This window comes from Carica papaya, chromosome 9, assembly GCF_054855325.1.
Source record: "Carica papaya isolate Zhongbai chromosome 9, ASM5485532v1, whole genome shotgun sequence".
NCBI lineage: Eukaryota > Viridiplantae > Streptophyta > Magnoliopsida > Brassicales > Caricaceae > Carica > Carica papaya.
This window is the reverse complement of record NC_142317.1, coordinates 32,833,610-32,860,598: the sequence shown is the minus strand read 5'-3', so window position 1 is coordinate 32,860,598 and position 26,989 is coordinate 32,833,610. Positions and strand designations below refer to the sequence as shown.

The 26,989-nt window shown below is 37.1% G+C and overlaps 2 protein-coding genes across 15 annotated transcripts; both read right to left on the bottom strand.

Moving 5' to 3' along the window:
* Positions 1 to 351: 351 nt before the first annotated feature.
* LOC110819825 (protein MEI2-like 5) lies at positions 352 to 6,991 on the bottom strand. 12 transcript variants are annotated; one of them, XM_022049142.2, is made up of 14 exons: positions 6,854 to 6,975; positions 6,598 to 6,624; positions 6,262 to 6,347; positions 6,016 to 6,162; positions 5,457 to 5,920; positions 4,077 to 4,235; positions 3,868 to 3,984; positions 3,610 to 3,761; positions 2,935 to 3,026; positions 1,896 to 2,844; positions 1,724 to 1,808; positions 1,573 to 1,641; positions 1,228 to 1,407; positions 352 to 987 (listed from the first exon to the last, which is right to left on the bottom strand). In XM_022049142.2, the coding sequence occupies exons 3-14, from the start codon at positions 6,290 to 6,292 to the stop codon at positions 871 to 873; spliced, it is 2,562 nt and encodes an 853-aa protein (XP_021904834.1). In that variant the 5' UTR covers positions 6,293 to 6,347; positions 6,598 to 6,624; positions 6,854 to 6,975; the 3' UTR covers positions 352 to 870. The 12 variants fall into 12 exon arrangements, with proteins under 12 accessions (XP_021904834.1, XP_088068003.1, XP_021904838.1 ...); XM_088211877.1 differs by having other exon boundaries at positions 6,016 to 6,159; XM_022049146.2 differs by having other exon boundaries at positions 6,016 to 6,159; positions 6,753 to 6,957.
* A 452-nt stretch (positions 6,992 to 7,443) lies between these two features.
* On the bottom strand, positions 7,444 to 26,989 carry PHYE (phytochrome E). 3 transcript variants are annotated; one of them, XM_088211872.1, is made up of 4 exons: positions 24,034 to 26,987; positions 10,091 to 10,895; positions 9,315 to 9,611; positions 7,444 to 7,943 (listed from the first exon to the last, which is right to left on the bottom strand). In XM_088211872.1, exons 1-4 carry the CDS (start codon positions 26,063 to 26,065, stop codon positions 7,736 to 7,738), a joined length of 3,342 nt encoding a protein of 1,113 aa, XP_088067998.1. In that variant the 5' UTR covers positions 26,066 to 26,987; the 3' UTR covers positions 7,444 to 7,735. The 3 variants fall into 3 exon arrangements, with proteins under 3 accessions (XP_088067998.1, XP_021904830.2, XP_088067999.1); XM_022049138.2 differs by having other exon boundaries at positions 9,315 to 9,608; XM_088211873.1 differs by lacking the exon at positions 7,444 to 7,943 and adding an exon at positions 7,974 to 8,115 and having other exon boundaries at positions 24,034 to 26,989.

The window sequence follows — 26,989 nt, the reverse complement described above, 5'->3', positions numbered from 1 at the left end:
AAATATTGCTTAGCTTTTGAAAGAAGTCCAAGAAGTATAGTCGTTCTTTTACAATTAACTTTAACATGCATATAAATAAGTAAAATTTAAAAGAAAAAAGAATAATAAGGAACAGTACATAACAAAGGTAATTAAAAGAAAGGAGAAAATTTGAAAGGCAAAGATGAAGAAAGTAAGAAAATTTAAACATAAGAGGAGAAAGAGGATTAAGAAAGAAAAACTGAAGAAAATTTGTAAGGAACCACAAGACAAGAGATACGATAGAAATACCAAGTATCGAGTGATCAAAACCAATTATACTGTATTACTCCATTCTCCAAACAGCATGCAGAACTAGTGATGAACGAAGCGTAGGGTCGAAATGTAAACTACATTTTCTGCACATCTAAATTTCAGGAGAACAATCATGAGTTTCCAATCTGATCTACAATACAATTTTGTAAGGATGACAAACTCAAAAAATCTATACCCTTACAATGCATCCGTATAACATTATATATATATATACCGGAATCATCCCAACCTAACACCAAAAAGGCCCCAAAAGAACCCAATTGAGGAGAACAGGAACTCCAAAGAAAAATTGGATAGGTGACTATGGCATCCTACCACTAGCATGCTATAGAATAAAAATTGGCCACACCTGGATGTCATTGTGTCCCAGCCTCGAATTTCAAACTAGGTTACCGACTTAAACCAAAATGTTTTTGCTGCAGCTTTGGATGTTCTATTACAAAATACAATACAACCCCGAGTTCTACTTCTGTTGTTTATCTCCTTTTGTAATGTTAAGGATATCTACCATTAAGTTCGCCAGTAGCAGCATTCACAAACCCCATTTTTAGAGCTGCAGCATTTACCTTTGAACTGTTAGCTCTTCTCTTGGTTCTCAACAGAACCATCTTTCGTAAGGATTCCCAGAGAATCCCCTGATTGTGACAAATTCAGCTGATGGATCTTGACATGCAAACTGCTGTTAAGATGTTCCTGGATGATATATATATATATATATATAAAGAGCATCATATGAGCAATGGCTATACCGTATTCTTTAGCCACAAGTTAATAGTCAAACAACTTAACTCCGGAGGGTCTACTATTACTGATAGGACCATAGAACAGAGAGACCAGTGCATCAAAAATTTTCTTGCGATAATTTCCTTGCCAAATGTGGTTACCAAGTGGATTACAGTAAGAGTATCTTCTAGTGCATAGTTAATTAATTACCTGACAACCTGCCTCTGCATCTTCTGAATGAAAAAGAATTGGACGGCAGCGCTTATCTTCATTCATCAAGCTTGAGTTCTGGAAATGAGCCACAAGAGCTGTCTTCCCTTGAATCCGAGCATAGGCCAGTGAAGCAACTTTCTCACTGTTGAACTTCTCCCACTTCTTTCCATCAAATGCCTGTACCAAAATTACTCATCAGGGTTGCATTCACAGGATAGATTCTCCTTGCACTCTATTTTTCATGTTTAGAAAATGTCAAGATGCTTTCACTGTCCAATATAAGCATGACACTGAAAATAACTCAGCGTAAAAAATAAATAAAAGAAGCTGCAGCAAAAAAACCTCATAAAATGTAATAACATGTGAAGGAGACACCATGTTAATAAATGCATAGCCCACGTTGCATTTATTCTGCAACAAGAATAGAAGAAGAATCAGTGCTTGTAATTGACAGGAGAAAGACTCCCAAAACTCTGAAGCTCACTGTATTTACCTTAAAATCAATAGGCAAATAGAGAAAATCATAGGTTCCCCGGTGATTTTCATCAATAGTAGCTAGCAACATCTTGGAGGTGTATCTATGACAACAAGAAATTACTAATCATTAAGAGTGGGCTGCAAATATTTCATATTTCTGTCACATGAATCATATAGGTCGTTCTTACTTATTTGGAATATTTTTTATCATCAATGTCGTCCGAGTATCTTCTCCACTAAGGATCTTATCCAAGTCAAGCTGGAACCGTTTATTGCTGTCTACCTGGTTCCCAATATTCTCAACTCGCCTGTTCCTCCCACGCTCAGTCAAGCCCTCCATGTTTTTAGTTACTACTCCCGGATGAGGACCATTGCCTGAGAGCACATGACCGAACCTTGGTGTGGACATTCTGAAGCCTGAAGAAAAATTTCCAGAAAAATTTCTGGGAAGGTTAACACCAGAACTCTTAGCACCATGAACAGCCATATTGACCATAAAATTTCCATCATCCTGACCAATTTCTTTTGCTCCAAAAGCAACAGGATGCAATAAAGAAGTTTCTGGACATTCTAGAACAAAGCCAGAGTGCCTTTCAGTAGGAACACAAGATGGAGCAGATCCAACATGATGGTGCTCAGATGATCCAAGAAAGGAGCTTCGCTTATCTGAGTACCCGAAGGCATGACCATTACCATTTGATGAGAACGAATGTGCCACAGATGACATTGGCCAGGCTGAAGAACTAGTATGTTTTAAATATGTTCTTGGGCTTCCCCACAGAAACTCTGGCCCTGATAATGTTTCAATGCTAGATCCGTTGGAGTTTGAAGGGCTGAAAGTGGAAACAGCTCTATTTTGTTGACCCAACTTCATCTCCGGAAATGAATGGGATTGTTGAAAGGCAACTCCATGGCCTAAGTTGCTATTGGGAAAATGATGCTCCACGGGACCAAGCCTTCTCTGGTCATTACAAATTGGTGCAACTTTTGCATGGTTTAGTCCTTCAGAATTCGACAATGAAGCCAGTCCAGGCAACTTATTGCTGTTTGTTGGGCTTACCGTCCTTAAAGCAGGGGATCTACTAATATTTTCCAGAGGACTATGTTCAATAAAGCTATTGAACTGCACCCAGTTACCTGCCTTAAATATTTATTTGACCTTAACTTGTAAAAGAAATCAAACAAACAAGCTTGTAAATAACTCAAACGACCTCAAAGAGTCCCTACCTGGTGGGGAGTTTGTAACGGATGAACTAACTTGATGACAGAAAATGCGCGATTCATCTTGTTCAAGTTCTTGATTCAACTGCAACATCAAGCTAAAAGGTTGAAGTGATGATTAGTTCAGAATCACGATCTTTTTAATAGACATAACAAAGCAAAAAACTGATTGAAAAAAAATTAACGTTCTAGATATTAACATAATTAAAAATGTCAAAGGTAACCATTGAAGACAGGTATTTCTATAGAGGGAAACGGAAATGATAGTTTGCTGGAGGGAGTGAAGTACAAGTGCAAAAATTCTATTCTCAACAGCTGAATTAGTCCTCAACATCTTTTAATCTTCCATCTCAATTTATTTACTTCTACCAAAAAAGAAAAAGAGGTCCAATGCTTTTAAAGGAAAAATTGTCAAGAAATATCAGAAAAAGAAAAAAAAAAAGAGAATTCTAGATGAGCTTTTCCGTCTCAGCATGCATAATATAGTTGAAAGGCCAATGCTGCCAACTTGGATTCAAAGAGATGGTACATGTTTTCCAATTGGAGGTAAGTTTGCCAAAAAGAAACCAAATTCAATAAAAATCCTTGAAGAAAACATGAAAAAATTATTTAAGTTTCATTAATTTTGATAAATTATAACAAAATGTATAACATAAGAATGAGCAATATAGATATACGCACTTTCGACGAGCTCCACCAGGGCGACTAGGTTCAAGCTTTATGCGTTTACCCGCAATTTCCCTCTTATTTAATGACTTAAGAGCGGCTTCTGCAGCTCTGACATCATAAAATTCAATGAACTTGTGGTGCCTCTTGTAAGGAGTTTCCCTTATCTGCTTTTGCACAGAAAGCGATGCATTGCCAGATATTAAGCATATAATAACAGATCGCTACCACAAGAAGACAGAAAAATACAGATAAAATGGAGAAATATATCACCTCTTTCACCTCGCCATAAGCCCCAAATATTTGACGGAGATCTTCGTTTGACACTGATGGATCCAAATTAAAAACTACTAAAGTTCCTTGATTGATATCCTTGTCTGATGGATTATCCTGATTGTAACATGGAAAAAAATTATAACCATAGCAGAGAATTAAAGTGATATTGATGATCAAAGAAAGAAACTCTAGGGGAGCATTTAAACCTTAGGAATTGAGAAGTGAATGTCAAGTTTCCTCCAGTGTAAAGGCTTGTTCTGCAATGCACGCATCGCTGTTCGTGCAGCACGAATATCATAATAAGATATCATCACAAAGCCCCTATGCTTACAAGCAGTGTACAGAGTTCTAATATCACCAAATTGCTGCCATAATGTAACATCCAGTAAATGTGTAAACAGATAAATAGTGAGAAAGAAAATTTGCAATAAACATAAAGCTAAATAATGAATAACATGTATCTTACATTATACAAAAAAACAATGATAAGCTAAGGTTAAATAGAAAACCAGTCTCGTCTTAAAATGTACGGAAATCAAATTACTAAGGCAATATTTAATACATGAAAATGCTTCTAGTTTTCAATTTGTTTACTCATTTTATGTCTATTACAAGTCTGATAGTAGAAAAAGGTAAAATATTTAGAAAGAAAAGCAAAAACATGGCATGAATTTGAAAATAACAAAGAGTTGCATTTAACGTTTTCTATAAATATGTTTCTTTATATATTCAACTACCATACATAGACGCAGTAACACTAATTTTTCATGTGCAAACATGTATGTATGAAATAAGAAAAAAAATTTCAAGTGCCAAACTGAGCCTAAATTTTCCAATGATATTTTCCTTTGCTTCCAGCAGAGTTTTTTGGTTACTATAATAATCTGAAAGCAGGGCATATGGTTATGATATCCTGCCTTTTTTCCTTATCGAGATATATCATATGGGGTTTGATGTTGCCACATGTTTGCAGCACCTTCAAACAAATATTTCGTTCGATATATACAATCAAGCAAAAACCAATACAAGAAGTAAAATAACTTTGTTATTTTAGAAAGCATGCAAGTGCAAAGATGATATAAACTTAATTAAGAATGTATTGACTAATTTTTTTTAAATAAAAATGCTTTTTTATATGTAAAAACATAAGTTTTATGAACTTCTACCTCATTTGACAGGTGAAGTAATTTAGCCACAAATAATTACTTTAACAGCTTAAGCTAATGAGAAATAGTCTCACTTTATTAGGTATTTTTGAATAGGATTTGATTCATACATTTCATGAATGGTCATCTAAGCCTAACCATAAGAAACTTATACACACATATGTAAACTAGTAAATTTGAAGGGGAAAAAAAAATAAAAACAAACAAAAAAGTTGGAATTTTTAATTCAATGCTCAAAGACAATGTGCTGGGATCTAGTTTAGTCCCTAATAGTTCTTTTCCATTTATAAATTAAAAAAATATGTTTACGTCACTGCTTTAAAACAAAAAACTAATCCCGCCAAAGTGAGTGATTTTCACAGCAGTATACTACCACGAAATTACTGTGAGGGGCTTTGCCTAATACAAAAACTGGATTACCTCAAAGAGGGCTTGTAATTCTGAGTCCTCGATATTGCTGTTGATGTTCCGAACAAATAACGTTCTTGAAGGATGCTCCCCATAAGGATGTTCACCAGCAAACATTCCCGCACTATTTGAAATACCATAATGAGGCACCCCATTCCCATAGATAGCATCAGATAAGTTAACCTTCGGCATATCCATACTTAGTTTATCCTGTGGATTACTCTCCAATTCCAAACCTCCTCCACTTCCAAAAAGATCATACTCATCCAGATCCTCCAGTGAACTAGGCAACCCACTAAAGTCAAAATCATCCATTATGCCAGCCAAAAGCTCATCTTCATCATCAGGAAGCAAACTTCCAACAGCATTTCTCTCGATCCCTTCAAGTGAATCAATACCCTCCAAACCTTGATCGAGTTCGCTTAAGCTAGACACTATCTCATCACCAAATAGAGATCCTACGACATTAACATTTGCTGCATGTAGGAATAAGCAGGTAATTTCCCATTATTTTTTTAAAAAAAAAAACAGAAAAAGAAAAAAAGCTTTTAAACTATGAGCTACCACATACATTTTTCATGTGGAAGAATAGGGAGCGAACTAGAAAAAAAGGTAGCATCATTTGAAGCATGGTAAGTGCCAAGTCCAGAAGAAATCCCACAAGCATCATTTCCAGTTTCTTTCAGTATATTTACGGGCAAAATATCTGTCAGCCCTACTACACATGATTCACGACAAAATGTCAAACAAAAAGCTCTTTGTTTTCCTATCAACCCGACAAGACCTTTTTAGCAAACACAAAAAGATATAGAGATACCTGAATTTGAATTTTTTGGAGACTGTGTCATGACATCACCTATCTGCTCAAAATAAGAGATCCTAATTTGCACCAATATTGACCTACTGCACACAGAGACGAGTTTGAATGGAAGGAAACAGTAATTATCAAAAGAAATAGGACAAATGATGATAAAAGTGCTAATATCAATGGAAACAAACAAAACATAGAACATCTACCCATGTAATACAAACTCTTAAAACCCAGGACCACGACGAGATAGTAGGAAGCTTAAAGAAACAAAAGGACAACATGAAATAATAGAAAAGAGAATCAGAAGTTCTTTTCATAATGAAGAGAGCAAAAGACAATTACCGCCAATATAAAATCCTCTAATACTTTCTGCAAAAAGAAAAAAAAGAAACATGACTTTTAAATTTCACAGGTATGCCCTCATTCTCATGATCTAGTTAAATAATTACAATAATAACAATAATGCACAAATCTTTACAGCTTTCAACACCAATTACCAAGTTCAGCAAGCGGTTGATTGAATCAGCAAGCGAGAGAGAGAGAGAGAGAGAGAGAGAGAGAGAGAGCGAGAGAGAGAGAGAGAGAGAGAGTTGATTACTGCTACAGTGTCGTCTTGCTCCAATTTCTCTTTCCGAAGGGGGAGAAAGTATTGATGGTTGGACAGCGAATTGAAAAGGTAGCAAATGATTGAGAGAAATTTAGATCGAATTCTGAAAATACTTTCTTATTTTGTCGGTTAGTAAATAAATATAATTTAGTTTCCTAAAAATATAATAAACAAAAAAAAAAGTGGACGAAAATATTAGGTGGATGGATAACGACGAGCCACGTCAGCTGAGATCAGCTAAAAATGGTGAGCCACGTTACTTTCCTGTTTCAGTGCGGACAAATAATTATACATTTATTATAAATAATCTAAATATTTTTATTTTAAAATTCGGTAATAATAACCGTGCTGATAAATTAAATTAAAATAGATATAATCTGTTAGAAATATTTTTAAAATATTTGTTTAATGCTTTTTATATACTTGTAATGATTTAACTTTTCGTTGTGCTTTGTTCCAATAACTATCCATCAAATTTAATATAATATTATATTCTATTTTAAAAAATCTTTTTATATAAATGTTTATTACTAATCTTATATATATATATATATATTATAGAAGCTAATGAGGGACGTGAATTGCAAGACACCAAAACAACTGCGTTTGTGAATGTCTTCCTCCACTCATTCCATGCCTTTACAAGATATATATACATGCTGCACATTAACTTTACATCAATACAGAAAATATACAAGAAACTCAAATAGCAGAACCCGCTCAGAAATGGATGGACTTTTAAGAATACATACATAGACCAAGAAACACAACTCAAAAGTCATAATGACTTTCACTTTGCACAGTCGCATCCGACCGTATATATGTAATGCAAAAAGAATTTAGATCTATCTGCTTCTACCAGTTCGCCACAGTTCAATCTTCCTTTTTCGTCCGAAGTTCAAGGTCAATAAGGAAATAGCATTTGTTGTGCTCTCGAACATAATGGACATCACCATTCATTCGATTCAGCAGCTTCCGCGAAAGGTTTAGCCCTAAGCCTTCTTGAGTAGTGCATTTGTTTTCTCCTTCCAACATATCTTGAAGAAGGCTAGAAGGAAGACCTTTGCCGGGGTGAGTCATTCTGCATTCGCATCGGGAAAAAAGAACTAGATGAAAAACTAGTCTATTTGAAGGTACAAGACATGCATTGTTACTGCAGAAATATGATTTCAGGAATGTCACTCATCATTGACCCAGAAATTGCCAAAATATTGAAAACCAAGACAAGATAATCTCGATAATAGAGCATTAGCCTGTCGAAAAAAATCAAATCTCATGAGTCAGAGAAGGAGCTTGTCATGATTGGCGAATGGCGAAATCAGTAAGACAGTCGGTACACAGAAAAACATGCTGACAATGCAGAGACATTATTATAAAGAAGGCTAAAGCAAGTGACGTATTCTCACCATAAAAAGCAAGGTAGTTCATGGTCATCAACCAAGGTAGACATTAGTAACAAGGTTGAAGCACAAAACAGAAACAATCCAAGGGAAGAACACTAACTCTAACCAGTGTCATTAGCCACCTATGATCAAGAAAAAAAAAAAGTGCACTGAAACATCATTCAGTTTCACTTTCCAAGTATGTTTAGTTATAAAGTGTCATTCATCATTTATAAATGGTTAACATAGATCCGGTCAGGATACAAGTCTGGACAAGAAGTTACAAGACTTGTTTCTTAAGAATTGTGGATTGATTGTTGCACAAGAGACTCCAGCCTCACCAGTGGTTTTCTCAGTGAGCAACATATGTTCTCAAATAGAAGGATTTGTAAGTTAAGAACAAAGCTTAAACAAATGTTATACTGGAGTCAGATTTATTAGTTTCTGCTACTGAGACATCTATAAGACAGTCTGGCAATTTTCTCTGACGTGAGATTGTGGTTTTCCTAAGGAGATTGCTAAATGGAGTTGCCTCCAAGCCCATGATAAGGGAATACATGAGTGGCCACTTCCACTTCAAAGGCATCTTTAGAAAAAAGCTTAAGAACTCACAAAATGGCCTCAACAGATTTAAAATTTTCCCAAATATTTAATGGATTTATGGGGCCTGATTGTTTCTGTTCCTGCCATGTCATTGAACATCCATACTCAGAGGACCTAAAAACCTGAGATAACTACAAATAAATAGGAAGTGGTTCTCAAGATGCCTACTCAACAATATTTTCAGGGAAATAATAATGATTGGGTTTCAACATTATCAGACAATAGAAACTTTTCTTTGTCAAAATTAGACCCCAAAATACTTGCGATAGTTCGCTTCAACCAAACACATGCCAAATTCACGTAAAAGCACACCACAGGCAGGTAATAAGATACACAAGTATATACAAACTTAACTTCAACTGCACTGAATAAGATCTTGCTTTATTCAATAATATTTTGTTTTGAAATAGTTTTATTGAATAATATGAGCCATGTTTAACCAGCGAATGACATTCTACTTACAGTACCTTAACTGCAAATGGATGAATTCGTTGCTGCCCTGTATTAGCTGCAGAGCTGGTGAAATCTTGATTTCTACCCAGCCATCTTCAGAAGGAGCATGATGCACCACATTAAGCAAAAAATCAGACAAGACAAGTTGAAGCCTGCTTTGATCACCATATAGTGACAATGTTTTGATTTCATCCGGAATCTCATGCAGAAGTTGTAGATTCTTTTCCCTCAACAAGATCATGACTTGGCTAACAACAGCATCCAAAACATTTCCCATAAGAAATTCTGCATTGTTCAGCTTCATGGCACTGCTACAACCAGGAAACCACGTTAGATATTTGAAATATTGCTACATGGAAGAGAAGTTAAATAAAATAACTAACATTTAATAAGGAAAGCACCCTATATGAGTGTAATACTTATTCAGAAAAAAGAGTGAAGAATGGATATGGTTAATTCATCTGTTGGCATCTCCTTTCACCACCCTTTTTATCCAGAAATTATTTGCAAGGTTAAGAGTAAACTGGAAGTCCTTACCCATCACAATTAAAAATCGAAGAAAGTAAAAGGAGCCATAAGTCATTTCTTTGTTATTACTATACAAAATATATCTGTCCTTTATGGATAGCTGGACTAGAGCATTAAATTATTGCCATGCGTCCCTTCGAAAATAGAACAGATTCCTTCATTTGGGAAAATTCATTAATACTGAAATTCTCTAACTTGTGGACTGCAAAAATGTACTAAAAGTGTAAAAGATGCACATTGCAAAACTACCAAGAAGACATACCCTTCTTCAAGACTTCCTAAGTCCATAATGTCAATTATCGTCATGATTTGTCTTTCACAAGCATCACTGGTCTCAAGAAACTGCTTCTGATTTTCCAAAGTCACTGTAGTTTCTAGAAGTTTGTGGGTAAACCGAATGCCATTGAGAGGATTTTTCATCTCTTGTTGTATGTAAGAAAGTTCCTTAAGTTTTGACACACACAATCTGCCCTGACTGCTTTCGTCTGAGACATTATGCATGTCAAGCATAACAGTCTGCAAAAAGCAGAAACATCCAGTTATATTGCCATCGCCATTGGTTTTCCTGTTTGCTGTTAACAACACCTCCACATAGTTTCCCTTTCTATCAAAAAATCCAAAGGGGGAATTTTCTGTTCCTTGACCAGCAATTCCTCGATATAACAGGATCATAAATTTAGTCAGCATATCTTGACCTTTCAACCGACAAAAATCTCCAAAAATTTCCCCAGGAAGCATTTTACCAATAACCTCATATCTTGTCCAGCCAGTCAGCTTCTCCATAGCCGCATTCCATTCTGAACAACATGCATTCTCATCTGATGCAAATATTGGAGGAATCAATGGGTTAATACTTTGAATTATAGCCTTGTAATCTCCCTGCAGACGGACGAATTTATCCATCATGAGTTTTTCGCTTGTGATGTCTTGGCCAACAAAGCACACGCCAACAATGTTTTTCATGTAATCCCTACTTGTGCAGGCATTGACTACAATGTAGATGACAGAGGTTGACTGGTGAAGCTGAAAATTTCTCAGCTTTAGCTCAACATCTCTATCTTCCTGACCTGGATGAGATAACAGTCAACTTTGTTTTTTTGAGATAAGAGATAAAAGTCAACTTTGAGAATGTTTTTTAGTTAGATGACAATTAGAATACCCATTGAATATGGAGATAGAAATTAGCAAAATTCAGAGAAACAGAATAAACAAAAATACATGTGAGCACTCTAAGTTGGCCCTGAAATTTTTAGCCTTATTACACTATAACAATTAACTACCATAACATGAAATTTGTCTTGTGCATTCTTTTAAGTCTTAACAACCACCTTTTAGCTCTGGTCCCACATCTCCATAACCGAAAAGAGTTAAAAAAAAAGGTTCATTTTGACAAAGGTCCAAAATAACACATGATTCTAATGATATCTTATAATAAGGTCAGCACCTATCACTTATATACATCTATATATGTATATGCATGAGGTAAACAAGAAAATAGGATGCTCATAAAAATATGTTTCTTTTGGTTGGGGTGGGGTGAAGCAAGGAGTGAAGGGAAATCAGGAAGGCTCTTTCATCTATTGAGTACATTCTTAATTTTTTTTTTCCTTGTTAAGAATCCCGATAGAGGTGGCAAACAGATTAAGAAAATGATGAGGTATTTTCTTTAGGCTGGTGCTAGGTGAGATGATAAAGATCATCCAGTTAGACGGTACACGTGCTATAAGACATAAAGGAAGAGGGTTTGGGTCTCGGAAATCTGGTCTATATAAAAATATTGTTTTAGTGGCCAGATGGTCTAAAGGCATTTTTTTTTCTTGGAACCTTTGACTTATAGGGTAGTAAAGAGCAAGTATAGCCAGCATTAAAAGGAACTGGCTATCAAATATGGACCTAAACATGATTCACAAAAAGATAGTGGAAGTTCTCCTTGCAGGTTTATTCACTTTTCGTCCTTATCTTCTTACAAGATGGGGGATGGATCATGTTTTCCTATTCATAAGGATCCTTGGTTGGTGGAATCTCACTATAATTTACCTTGTTCCTGCATCTTTATACACTATCTTTAACTCAAAAAAAGGTTCAATGAGGTTTTGAATATGTTGTGGCTACTTAGTTAAGGAAACCTGATCGTCTTGAAATGTTCTTTTCATCCAAAAACATAAAAGATTCATTAAGATTAAACAACTTGGTCATTGCAGCAACATCAATACACTAATAAGCTAAGTTATTGATATCATTAAATCAAACATTATAGATGGACTATTACCAACCTATAATACACCCATAAAATAGCAAATTCTATATTCTTAATGAGGTACGAGGTCATGACCTTCAAGTAGAACATAAGAGTTTTAACCGCTACGATACTGTGTTGTTAGCCTTTATAGATTATCTTTTGATCATTGCAGGAGGGGGATCAATTGCTGAGATGAACATAGCTCTTCAAGGAAAATGGTTGTGGAGAATTACTAGAGAGGAGGGGAGATTGTGGGAAAGGTGGTGAAGGCTAGGTGGGGTAAGGGGGAAGTGGAGGGGGAATTCAGAAGTGTGAATAGACCACATGGTATGAGCCTATGAAAAAAAATCAGTGTGGTGAGCCAAAAATTCTTTGAGTGCACAAAATGGAAGTTGGGAGGGGTGATAGCATTCGGTTTTGGAAGGATCAATGGGTTGGTGTTGGTAGGTTAAAAGATCAATTCCTGAACATATTTGCCACTGCTAATTCAAGAAACATGGTGGTGGAGGAGGCTTATCCGGGCGTGAGTGGTAGGAGGGAGTGATTTGTGAATGTCATTAGAAATTTGAATGATTAAGGGGTTGATGAATACAAAAATTTGCTACATCAAAGATCCATTTACAAAATTGCAACAATCAATTGATGTGGAAATTGAGTAATAAAGGAATTTTCTCAATGAAAACTTTCTATAGGCACTTAACAAGAGGGGAAGGAAATGAGGAAGGTCATTTTCTGGCAAAACAGATTTGGAAGACAAAGACCCCTCCTAGAGTCTTTTTTTTTTTTTGCTTGGGAAGCGTGTAAGAATTATATCTTGACAATTGATAAGCTGATGCAGAGGGGTATAGTCATGGCAAACAGGTGCTTCTTATGTAAAATACCGGCTGAATCTTGGAACCAAATTCTTCTTTGGTGTCCTATGGTTTATAATATTTGGTCAATGGTGTATAACCTTTTAGGTATCAATTAAGTTATAGCAGGATCGATCAGGGATGAGTTTTGTGGTTGAAAGGTCTTATGTAAAAAAAATCTTATTTACTTTTAATTCCTTTATCTATCTTTTGGGTTGTTTGGAATGAGAGAAATGCTAGAGCTTGAGGGTGTTGAGAAAGAAATGGAAAATATCAGAGATAAATGGTTCTATGTTGTTAGTTCTATGCTCTTGGATCATGACATTAATAAACTGGATGATTTTGGGAATATTATAGATCACCTAATTGATTTGTAAATACTTTTGGATACGTGCAGTATCTCCTTGTTATCTTTGTGAAAAATACTTCTCTATTCTTTTATTTCAAAAAATATGTATCTTCTTTATGATGTACCAAGATTCTCAATTCTTTTGGAACTTTCATTTCTTTAGCAACCATAATGATAGAGAGACCACAGATTTACGGCTTTACTTACCATTGCTTAAAACTTTCATCCAGTATCTAGAACTGATAATCACCATTGGATTTCGGATAATTCTGGTTACTCAATTCGCATTTGTTAAATTTTTGTAAGTAATACTTCAAGCTCAGTGGGTTTTAATAACTCTTAGGAGGTTAAGGTCTTCCCAGGGGTTAATGTTTTGCTTCAGTTGCAGTAATTGATAGGACTAATACTAATGATCATTGCAGATGCAGATCATATTGAGCTTCCTCTCCTGATACTTACAGAATGTGAATATTTACTGCAGATGCAACTGACTGTATTGAGCTCCCTCTCCTGATATTGTAGAACATATTATCAGAGTTCAAAGAGAAATAACCATTTGTTCTTAAATTGTCAGGCAGCCCAGAGATTACTTTGTAGTCTTTGGCAGGGTCCAATTTAGATCATTTTATCAGTGGAGTCAATACACAAGGTGGAAAAACAAAAAACACGGAAAAGAAATTCGACAATGGGTTCAATATATAGTACTTTCTTTTCGTTAATATTTTTATTTCTTAAAAAAGAAAAATGTAAAAATTATTTTTTTGAGGAGAAAGGAAATAATATAAATAGAGGCACCTAGGGGTGCGGGGCATGTACAAAAGAAACAACTATGAGGTAGAATCAATTAGTAGATAAATAAGGTCCCTAAATCAATTACAGCAAAGAGGAAGATCTTTAAATAAAAAATACAAGGCCTGGACCAAAAGTTGTCTAATGGTAGGGAAGTTAGGAACAGTACCATCTCTCTCGTTTTTTTTTCAAAATATCATCTATTCACAAACATCAAAGAAGTGCAACCTATAGACAAAATTTACATGTTAAAAATATCTACAAGGTCCCTAAGACCCCTCACAAGATTAAAGAGGATGACCCTCAATTAAAAAACCTAAGGTCTACAGCCAAATGTCTCTGAATTTATCAAATTTCAATTAAGTACCCTCAAAAGCTTTCGTATTTCTTTCCTTCTAGATGGCTCAGTATGTATTCAAGGGAATAAGACTTAACCTCTTTCCACCAACTATCACTCAATTAATACACAACAGACCATATACTAACGTCCACAAACCATAAACAAATGGACACAACAGTAGGATACAGTTACACGATTCAGTACTACTCTTGCACAGGTGGCAGCCATTAACTAAAATTTTTCCTCTCCTAAAAGTTAGCATACACTCACTAGCGGAGACGCCTTTACCTTCCAGATCAGCTTTGTAGGCAGCTCCATACTAGTTCCATTATTGCTCACCAGATGCATGTAAAAAGTCTTAATAATAAAGAGCCCTGTGGAGTTAAACCTCCGTATAGGATGGTCCTTGTACATTAGGAGTACATTTGGTGAGAAACAATAGGGGGTATCACCCATGGACAATTTACATAAGTGTTAGCGTATCTATTACGTCCCCAAAATTTTCATCACTAATAATGTCATGATCTAACAAAATAGTCCCAAAAAGATGAATTCACGTATCCCTTATTTTGTACATACTATTCCCAACACCTTCAAAAGCTCTAGAATTCCTTTCTTTCCAAATAGTTCAGGAAACAGTCAAAAGAATTAAGTTAGCGATATTGCCCTTTACATATACACCATCCCAAGCCCAAATTTCAGTACTAACTGATAACCTCCATTAAATGCATTTCAGAAACTCCTCTAGCCCCATGCATATCTTCCTCCACAAACCAAAATCACACGGCCTAGAAGCGATACTTGTATACCAATCCATGTCCTCTATGCCAAAATTCAGCACTTATTATTCTCCTCACAAACTATCATGCACAAGTGTAAACCTCCACAACCATTTCCTTAGAAGTGCCTCATTAACCTCAACCAAAGTTTACAAAACCAAACCACCAAGTTCAATCGGTTTTTTAACCAGATCTCATTCCACGAGATGGTATTCCCTGTCCTCCTCATAATCACCCCATAAGGACCTGCATTGGATTAACTGTACCTTCTTGGCAACAATAACAGGTATTTGCAGCAAAGATATATAACAAATTGGGATATTGACCACCGTCTTTTTTATGAGAGTAAGTCTTTCCCCCTTCAATAAAAGATTTCTCTTGCCCCCAGATAAGCAAGACCCAAACTTTGTAAAAGCAAGGTCCTATGTTGAAACATCCCTGTCCTTTGCCCCCATGGGCATCCCCAATTATTTAGTGGGAACTGAACTTGAATTCCAAAATTCTAGCCAAAATTATATTCTCACTAACATATCTGATATTCACTAATTTAGACTCAGCTAGATTAATATTAAGTCCAGAAACTGCTTGAAAGCTCATAATAACACACCTGATGTTAAGAATAATCCTGACATCTGGTTCACAAAATAATAGTGTGTCATTTACAAAAAGGTGTCTCACATCTTTTGCTTGCTCACAATCTCCCACTTTCCAACCCCTAAACAACTCAAGATCCGTGGCCCTCTTTAATACTTATTCAAAGCCTTCATAACAATAAGAGCAACAAAGATAAGAGGTATTCTTGCCTGAGGCCTCTCGAGGCTTTGAAAAAAGAGCATAGGCCACCATTTATTATAACCACAAACGATGTCAATGAAATACAAGACAAAACTCACTTGCACTGTTTAACCCTAAAGTCCATTCTATCCAACATGTAACTCAGAAAACCCCAATTTATATGATCATATGCCTTCTCCATGTTAAGTTTGCATAGAACCTCATCTCTCCTTTTATATACTAGATCATCCATCACCAAGTTGGCAAGTAAAACTGCATTCATAATTTGTCTTCCCCAACAAACGCATACTGACATTCACGAACCACCCTTCTTGCCACCTTAGTCATTCTTCTCTTTAGAATTTTATGCAATAAGTTTATAAACACATCCCACCAGACTATTGGCCTGAGGTCTTCTATATTAGTAGTTCCCTCAATCCTTTGAATGAGTACCAAAAAAGTAGAGTTCAAACTCTCAACAAAAGAACCTGATAAACGAAAATCTCTAAGGTCAATTATATCACCATTAACCATAATTTGAAACTTCTTTAGGAAACCCTTGTTGAAATCATTAGGCTCTGGAGCCTTGAATTAAGAACGAAATCATCAAAAAGTCTTCCATTTTTGCTCTCGAAATTGTCCAAAAAAATGGAATGCAGAATGAGTTTGATAATGGTTTTCTAAAATCCTCCATCTTTAAGCTTTCAGTTCAATGGAGATAGAGCCACTAAGCACATAATACCGAACAAATTGATTGTTGAACTGCAAAACTTCTTCCTTTTTTACACCATAAAAGACGGCAAGGCGATTCATTGTCTTCAAGGAAGATTGGATACCAATTACTTGATGAACAGACCTCTTTTTCTCAAGTCATCTATATTAAGGCTATATTGGTACATTACATAAGGTAAGCTAAGGGGTGGATAAATTTTCTACAATAAATTTTTTCATGAGTAAGGCAGGATAGTATCTACCATAGGATGGGCAATATTATTCGCTCCATGCGACGTTTTTTTTTTTTAAATAAAAAGTGTGGAATTCTATTAATATGGTACCAAACAATCGGGAGTACTGCCTCTATACAAAAGCTTTATAATGTTGTTAGCGAATCAATGGTATGCCCAAAATCTACATCACTAATCATGTCACGACTTAACAATAAAAACCTAAAATAATGCAACCACCTACTTCTCAAACTATACAAATCATTAGCTTTACCCTCAAAAGCTCTAAAATTTCTCTCCTTCAATAGAATTCAAAACAAAGACAAAGGAATTAGAATTTTCAACTTCCTCTCTATATGCATCCCTTCCCAAGCCCACAATTCCTCCCTAATAGATCCAGCTATCACTCAATTAACACCAATCATACTAAAAATAGCATTCCACAACCCAAAAGCCACAGGACACTGCAGTAGAACATGCACATAGCTTTCCTCATTAGCCATACACAAATAGCACTGGTTTGGAATGGCCAACCCCCTAGTTTTAAGTTTATCAATTGTAAAGATGCATTCTCTACTTATTTCCCATGCGAAAAAAGCAACTCTAGGGGGAACTTTTGCCTTCCAGATCTGCCTAGAGAGAAAATCAAAACTTATCACATTGTTTTTGTCTGTTAAATGCTTATAATAAGATTTGACTGAAAAAACACCACTTTTATCCAACTTCCACAACACCTTGTCCTCCCCAGCAGACATCTGTTGAGCAGCCAATAAAAGTAAAAAATTTTCAAACTCATTGAGTTCCCAATCCTGCAAATTTCTCGAGACATTGATCAGCCATTCAACAAAACCATTATTAATCTTGTTAGCATCCTGAATCAGCATATTTTTTGTCTGAGAAATGGAAAAAATTCTGGGAAACCTCCTCATTAAACACAATATTATCTACCCAAATATCATTCAAAAATCTAATTTTATTGCCCCTGCTAGCCTTCCACAGCAGATTTTCCAAAAAAATAGGCCACTGCATCAAGGCTTTCCTCCATAAACTCGTTCCATTGGCTCTTCTAAGCCTTGTGAACCTACTGTTGTCCCACACAAGGTCACCCCAACGGATCCAAATAATATGTCTCCATAATCTGTCTTCCTCAAATAAATAATGCCACAACCATTTCCCTTACAAAGCCACATTTAAATCAACAATAGACCTGATTCTCAAACCTCCACACTTAATCAGTTTTTTTATTTCCTCTCATTTAACCAGATGAAATTTATGATTCTCACCGTCATCACCCCAAAGAAATCTGCATTGTATATTTTTCAGCTTTTTAGCAATATGCACCGGGACCGAAATTGTAGACAAATAATAGATTGGTAAGTTAGCCATGGTGCTTTTTATTAACATAAGTCTCCCCCCTTTGGAAAGAAATTTTCTCTTCCAACCAGCCAACCTATTCTCACACAATTCCAAAACAAGGTCCCATGAAGCATTGCTTTTATGCTTGGCTCCCAACAGCAAGCCAAGATATTTAATAGGTAACGTGACTTCTCTACACTCCAAAACAGCCGCAAATACTCTCCCATCCCCTTCATTACACAATTTAATCAATTCAAACTTCTGAAGATTGATCTTCAAACCCAACACCCCTTGAAAGCATAGTAAAATACACCTCAAATGAAGGATGTTTCTCAAATCAGGATGACAAAAGATTAAAGTGTCATCAGCGAATAAGAGATCGGACACATCAAGGGTGCTGCTGCCACACCCAACACAGACACCTTTAAACAGTTGCTGTTCCCGAGCCTTATTCAACAGCCTGTCCAACACTTCCATAACCAGGATAAAAAGCAAAAGAGAGAGTGGATCCCCTTGCCTTAAACCTCTAGAAGCCGTCAAGAATTCTGATGGACCCCCATCAATAAGAACAGCAAAGGACGTTGTTGTCATGCAAGTACGCATCCAAAGTCTCCATTTTGGCCCAAAACCAAACCTTTCAAGCATGTAATCAACAAAAATCCAACTTAACATAGTCATATATCTTCTCCATATCAAGCTTACAAATGATTTCTTCTTTTCTATTAATCGCAATATCATCAAAACTCTTATTAACAGCCATTACATCATCAAGGATATGCCTTCCCTCCACAAACACATTTTGGTTGTCACTAATAATTTCCCCAAGCACCTTACAAAGTCTTCTAGCCAAAACTTTGACAATAATTTTTTATACACAGCCTACCAAACTTATGGACCTGAAATCACCAAACTCCTTAACCTCCTTCTTTTTGGGAATAAGAGCAATAAAGGTAGAATTAAGAACCCTTACAAATTTTCCAGTTTGTGCAGCTCCCTAAACATCTCAATAACATAATCCTCGATCACATACCAGAATTTCTGCATAAATTTCATATTAAAACCATCTGGACCCAGAGTTTTATCCCCATAACACAAATTCAAGCTCTCCTTAATCTCCTCCTCAGAAAATTCCATTTCCAGCGTTGTTTAATTGGTCTCAGATAATCTCTTAAAATTAATACCATCCATAGTAGGCCTTCTCAAATGTTCTTCTTCATACAGCTTGGCAAAATAATCTTTGGCAACCTTTCTAATTTCTGTATTTCCAGTGATTCTGCTGCCATCAACCCAGATTTCAGGTATATAATTGCTTCTTCACCTGTTGCCGGCCATTATATGAAAGTACTTCGTGTTACGGTCTCCTTCTTTAACCCACCTCTCTCTAGACTTTTGTTTCCAAGAAATCTCCTTGGCTTTGCATAGGTTTGCTAGGTCTAACTTCAGATTATTTCTCTTCCTAGTCATAATCTCATCCAGCACACCTTCTCCCTCCATCAGATCAATCTAATTGATTTCCTGCATGATACTATTGAATGACTCCCCCTCCTTTAATTTTTCTTCCTTGGTCCACACATTGATCACATTCATAACCTCCTTCAATTTTCTAACCAATATAAAACTTGCATTGCCATGAATAACAGTTTTCTTCCAAACTTCTTCAATCAACGAAACAAATTTCATGTCTGATAACCATCTATTGTCAAAACAGAAAGGAATAGACCCCCATTGGATCCCATCCATATGAAGGCAGATAAGACAATGATCAGACGTGGGCCTTTGAAGTGTCTTCTGAATAACTACTGGTAATTGTGACAAAAAAGCGGGGGTAACCAGGAATCTATCGATTCTGGAACATACAAGTTGGACTCTCAAATTTGTCCATGTCCATTTTCCACCAAAAAGGGGGAGATCAACTAATTCCAGTTTATCCACCAACTCCCTAAACTGGACAGCATCAGCCATCCTCATGTTACTGCTGTTTCTGTCCTCTCCACTTAGTGTCATGTTGAAATCCCCCCCAACAATCCAAAAGTTACCACATTTCCTCCTATTAGCTTCAAGTTCCTTCCTCAACTTCTTCCTCTCCTCAATGTTGCCCCGGCAGTACACACCAGTGAAAGTCCACTCACACTTAGAATTATTATTCTTGAATAAACATGATATAGTAGTTTCCCCTTTAATCACCTCTAAACAATTCACATTTTCTTCATTCCACATGAGGATAAAACCCCCAGCCATACCAACTGCCAGGATACAGCACCAACCAACCTCTTTCACCCTCCACATGCTGTGAATAGTCTGATCCAAACACCGTTCTAGTTTTGACTCCTGCAGGCAAACAATATCCAACTTCCATTTTGCCAAACAAGCTCTAACGATCAGCCTCTTGCCTCGATTATTAACACCCCTCACATTCCAAGAAATTGTTTTACCAATAATAAAATCAATAGGTTTTTTTCCCTCCCAGACTCTTTGCCCCCTTCCTCTTCCCTTCATAGTTTACTGTTGATTCAAGTCTTTTTAATTCTCTTAGAGCACCCTCAACATATTTTTTCTTTCCTTTCGACAGTATATTTTCTTTTTTTCATTTCTCATCTTTTTTATCTCAGAAAAAAATAGAAAAGCTTGAGCTTCCATACCTTCCATAGAGATCCCCATAGCTTTACTGAACTTCTGAATATTTTGAGATACCCACTGCGAACACCTCGTTGCAATCTCGTTCTCGATTTCAATTCCATCTAAGCTTAAAGCACGAATTTCTTCAACTTCAGGATCCACCAACGGGTCAAACTCTGTGATTTGCTCTTTGTTTTCATACAAAACCATCATCTAACCTTGACCTTCGACCTCCTCTTCTCTTTCAGGCTCCTCTACATGGGATAGCACGTCGTCAAACTTCTCTTCTTCATCTTCACTCGATTTCGCATCGCATTGCTATGATGTTAGCACCTTCTCATCCTTCGTATCTACCACCAATAGAGAATCTAGGGTTTCAGTCTTTGAAAACACATTTTTCTTCGCTTCTGTTTTCGACAAACTGGGTCCCTTAACTTTTAATCCCGAAGACTTGCCCCAAGTCGGGTTAAAATTAATTCTACCTTTTGACCAGCCATCCAACCCGTTTAAATCATCAACCCTGGCCCAGCTAGCCATTTTTCTTTTTCCATCCATGTGAACCTTTTCTTCTCATATGGCCCACCTTTTGTATTTGACGCTCGGCCCAAAGGAAACTCTTCCTTCTCTTTCCTTGGGTCATTATGCTGACTGAAATTTGCAAATTGGGCCCTTGTTTTTTCAGATCATTTTTTACCAAACCAGGTCCCCATACCTGCTGCACTCTTCTGCCCTACCCGATTCCCTTTTGCAATCTTCCTTTGCACCGCCGCTGTGTAAGTTTGTGCAACACCAAACGTCCCGGTGAAATGAATAGGTCCAGCACAATGGGGGCATTTAACACTCGCATTCCATGGAGTGATGTGATGAGAATCTGTGTCGACCACCTCCACCCCACCATTCGCCTAAGCCATTGGTGCATGCACCCTTCTATTAGCGAGTTCAAAGGCTGCAACCATCAGTTTCCACCACCCTTTTCCTTGATCTCCCTGAAGAAAAAATATTCTTTTCACCTTTTCCTTCCATTGCACAGACAAAACAACATACACCCATGTTTTGTTGCTTATGTAGAATATCCATAAGTCGTAGCTGTTGTGCACCAAATGCCTAGCCCACTTTCCACCTCGCCGATTCCAGCAAAAGTCCTCTAATAATTCCAATAACCACTCGAACTCCTCCTTATTCAGGAAAATCGACCTCCTAAACCCCGCACCATTTTCACTAATTCTCATATCACCCATATTTCTCCCAATACAAACCAACTCATACGACTTATTCTCGATGGCCAGAAACCTTCGGACATCAAACATGACTCAGTCTTCTAAAAAGAATTCTCCATGCGAGGTTATAGTGCTTTAACAAAATTAAGATGACCTTATATATATTTTTTTCACATCTACCCTCGAAAAGAATTCTCACCATCGTTGATACTAGCACTGCTCCCGTGTCATCGCCCCCACTATCACTCTCACTCTTGACGTTGCTGTCATTGCATGCTACCAGCACTACCACCAACACCATCACCTATCTGTCGTTGCCTCACCACCACTATCACCTTATTACCACCACCTTACTCTTGTCATCGCTATCTCTAGCATTGTCAAAAATGCCATTGGCACTTTTGCTGCCAACAACCACCATTACAGCCCAATTTTCACCTTACCATAGCCACTAGTGCCATTATCGCTACCAACTATCATGACCACCAACCCCATCACTATCGCTACCACCACCACCTTGTCATTGTTGCCAGTACCGTAACTAGGTCGCTGCCACTATCATTACTAGGCATTGCAACCATCATTTTAACCCACTGCTACTACCACCACAATCAACATTATGACTATTGCTACCGTTATTCCTGCTACTACATCATCATTGTTGCATCTACTACTGCTGTCACTACCACCGTTTTTGTCACTACCAATGCCACTATCACTATAGTTACCGTTGTCGCCACCACTACAATGGCCACCATTAATGAACTAAGAAAATGATACTATCGTCTTTTTTTACCATAGTATTAATTTTTGATCCAGTCATCCCAAATAAGAATATTAACATAGGAAACTTATCTTACCCTAGACAGATATCAGATATAATCTAAAGGCAACTTTCCTTGAAAAAAAATGTCACATTGGGGGAATAGTAGCATTTCCAAGTAGGCTTCCTAGGGAAACTATCAAGACAACAAGCTATGAGATTGAATTTGCTCCAATCTCATAACTATGTTGCTAGACATGGAAACAAGGATATAGTAGATAGGCAAATTACAAAAATTAGAGAGATTAGAGTTGATCAACATGATTCTCCCACATTTAGATAGTTATCTAAAATTCAAACTCATTAACCTTCCTCCCAATAGTTGAGTCCTAGATACCCTTGTCTTTGCTTTTGGCCCCCAAAGGGAGACCCAAATAAATGATGGGGAAGGAAACCACACAACATCCTAAAAATTCTTGCATAATCGTTTCCTCTCACATTATCACCAATAGGAACCAACTCAAATTCCTCTATGTTGATTTTGAGCCAAGATATTACTTGGAAACACAAAGCAAACATCTAACAAAGAGGAAAACCCTTTTATTCGGTTTACATAAGAGAAAAGAAACATTTGCAAAGAGGAGACAAGATACAATTTAAGAGTTATCCTCCTTACCCACAAAGAGAATCATTGGAACCTAACATTGTACCACTATCAAACACAAACCCAGCCTCAAACATCATTGTAACCACTTGTTAAGCACAACAACTCATACCAATAAAACATCCAACCCAGAGAAATATTTAGTTATTTTATGTTAGAATCAAAATGTATTTATTCAATGAGATTTGAAAATAATTAGTAGCTAACGATTCTACAAACTATGAAAACTAACTTGTGATTTAAACACTAAAAGATATTCTTAATCAATTTTATACACGTGTTAGCAAAATCCTAATTGGATGAATGTTAAGGAGTAGATATATAAATTCCCACTTGATTATGTAAAAGTTTTTTGTTTTGGGACACTCCTTCATTAGGAACTCAGGAGGCTACATTAACCTCCACTGTTGTAATTTCCTTTATCTTACTAGTAATTCCTTTTATATCCAAAAAAAATAGAGCTGAGTTATAAATTGGCACAGGTGAATTAAACGACAAGGTCATATTTATCAGAGAAGTATTACCTTGCAAAGCTCTGCATATAAGATTTTCAAGAGCTTTACATGAATCCTCGTGAGCAACTTCATTAACCAAAGATTTCCCCATGGCTTCACTACCTTGTAATCCTGTCAATTCAGCAATTTTTGCATTCCAACCATTGATAAAACCAGCTGAATCAACTCCAAAAATCGGTGCCGTTGCTGTCTCGAGCAATCTAACCATTTCACATGCCACTGAACTGAGTTCATTCATATCCTGCATCTTGAGATCATTCTGCTGGTCAGAAGCCTGTGCCTTAGAACTGCTAACTTCTGTATCCTGAAAATAATCTCTCATTATAAGCTGCAAAGAGTGAATAGCATTAATTTCTGACATATCCCACGGCACACTTCTACTCTTGGCCACTTCAAGGAAAGCTTTAAATGATGATCTAGGATGCATTCTTCCATCATCATCTCTATCCTTCGGGTGGTGCTTAGCTCCTCCCCATTTGACTTCATTTGCAGTATGAGACCTAAACCAGAATAGGAAATCTTTTGAAGTAATTCTGGCAGCAGCCATGCCACAAACTGCGTCTCCTAGTGCAGCAGCACCAGGGTAACTGGCATCTGCCAAACTATCAGTGCTCAACCCTGTAGAATCACCATAATTGTCAAGCAGCCATTCTGCAATATCTTTTATCTGTGATTCAGTTGGAGTCACACCTAGTAACCAACATTTCCCACCATAATATAATGCAGCTCCATCACACTTCAGGAGATCTTTAATGCCCGGAGATTGAGTCACAATGCCAAATGGAGCATCACGGAGCAGCATGTCACAAAGTAAGGTTTGAGTCCGAAGAACCTTCTTCTCGACCATCTGTGCAGCCAATTGAAGTTCCATGAATAGCTGCAGGCCAAATGCTTGCATGAGGAATTCACAAGCATAGCGAAGGGGAAAAGGCACATAGCGTGAAGATGTATGATGGCACACTACCAGCCCCCAGAGCTTGGTTGAATTCTTGTCCTTAATGATGACTGCCATTGCCAGTGAGGAAATAGAGCCCATATTTGCCATGTACTGTGTGTGGCAGCTGTGGGGTGCTCTTAATGTTGAATTGACCAAACAAAGAGGCTGCTTAAGTTCTTCACTTTGAATGACCCTAACTGGCTTAGCATCACAGTCACAAATCATTCGAACACGATTCTGTTTGAACAAGAAACGAGCTGCTTGAGGAATATCAGTTGCCGGATAATGTAATCCCAAATATGGTTCCAAATCAGACCTCCTAATTTCAGAGACAACTTTACCATGGTCATCATCTTGGAACTCATATACCATAACCCGGTCATACCCAGTAAGTTTTTGAACATCCTCCACAACCGTGTCGCACAATGCACCAATATCACCTCGAGGGAGTGACTGCAATCTAGTAATGGCGCGGACAGCTAGCTTCTGTGACTGCACTGCTCCAGCAAGTGACAAAGCAGGATCAATTGACCTAGCAGGCTCCAAATCGATCACGATTCCCACATCAATTCTGTGCAGTATAGCATAAAACGGCTTCTCGGTTGTTCTAGAATACACCCAAACTGGGTTCAACAATGAGATCTCCCTAGAAGCAGCAGCCTTTGCTAAGGACCCACTGGAGGAAGGCATAAAAAAGGTTCTGGCATCAATTCCAAGCAAACCTTTCCCATCAAACCCACTGGTAACAGTCAAACCCAGGAATTCAAAGCAATTCTCGCTATACGCAATGATTCTAAAAGTGGGTTCCTGAACAGCCAGCAAGCAACCAAAAGGCTGAACAAAACCACCCCTCTGGATTTTCGAAAGATAAGCACTGATTTGTTCATCAGGGATATTCTGAGGAGGAAAAACAACTGATCTTGAATAGTTGAACAACTTACCAGAAGCAGTAGATTGCTCAAACTCGGCCAAAAGTCCAGCATCAGCATTGTACTGAGCAATGGTTTTGCCTTTGTCCATGGATCTCATGTTACTTGCAGCCGAGGAAGAGAATGTAGTGTTAGGTGGTGGTAAGGCCTGTTGCCCTCTACTGTTAAGATCCATTTTGTTGAAGGATATTGATATTGAAGAAGAAAAATCAGCAGGCTGTTTATCATGGTTGTATTTGTAGCCTAGACTGTTGCTTGGTGGTTCATCAAATTTTCTTGTTCATGTTTCTGCCGTCGCTTTCATCTGCAGTGAGTATGTGGGATTTCCATTTATCCTTATGTTTTCACTGCTAGCCCCACCACAAGTCTCTCTCATTTCTCCTTTCCCTCATCTTTTATTCTCTATTTCCTTTAAGCAAAAAAACGAATTACAACTTTCTTTTGCCCTCATTGTTTACCATCTACTTTTATTTTATTAAGTCACCACTGTGATGCCAAAATTAATTACGACCTTCGATTCACGGACAAGGAATTATACTCTTTCTCATCTATTCTCTCCTGATTCTTCTTTACTAATGAACCACTATAATTAAAAACAAAAAAAAAAATCACTAAATGCAGATTTCACTCACCAGAAGAAATTGAGTTGAAACATCTCGAGTTGAGGAAGACAAAGAAGGCAAACCTGGCGTAATTGAAGAGGAAAACAAGATTTAAGACGACAGAAAAAAACAATTTCTCTCACCTGAACAGAGAAGAAGCTCTTTTTAGAGTGAGGAAAAATCAGAAGAATGAGATTTAGGGTTTTAGTTCAGAGCTTCATTCGACTCCATAAACACTAAAAAGATTTGCATACATAAATCAAGGTTCTGGTTTGTAGACACGAGGAGTGAGAAATCTGCAGACGCATTACGCATAAATGAAGCGTGATCTGTAACGAAAAAGAAACAGATACAGACACGAGAGATTTACAGACGGCAAAGCAAGAAAGCACCGAGACGGAGGCCGAGACAAGACAAGACAAGACAAGACCAGACCAGACCAGACAAGACAAGACAAGAGAGCACGGTCCTTGTTTTGGAAGTCAGTGATGGCAGAA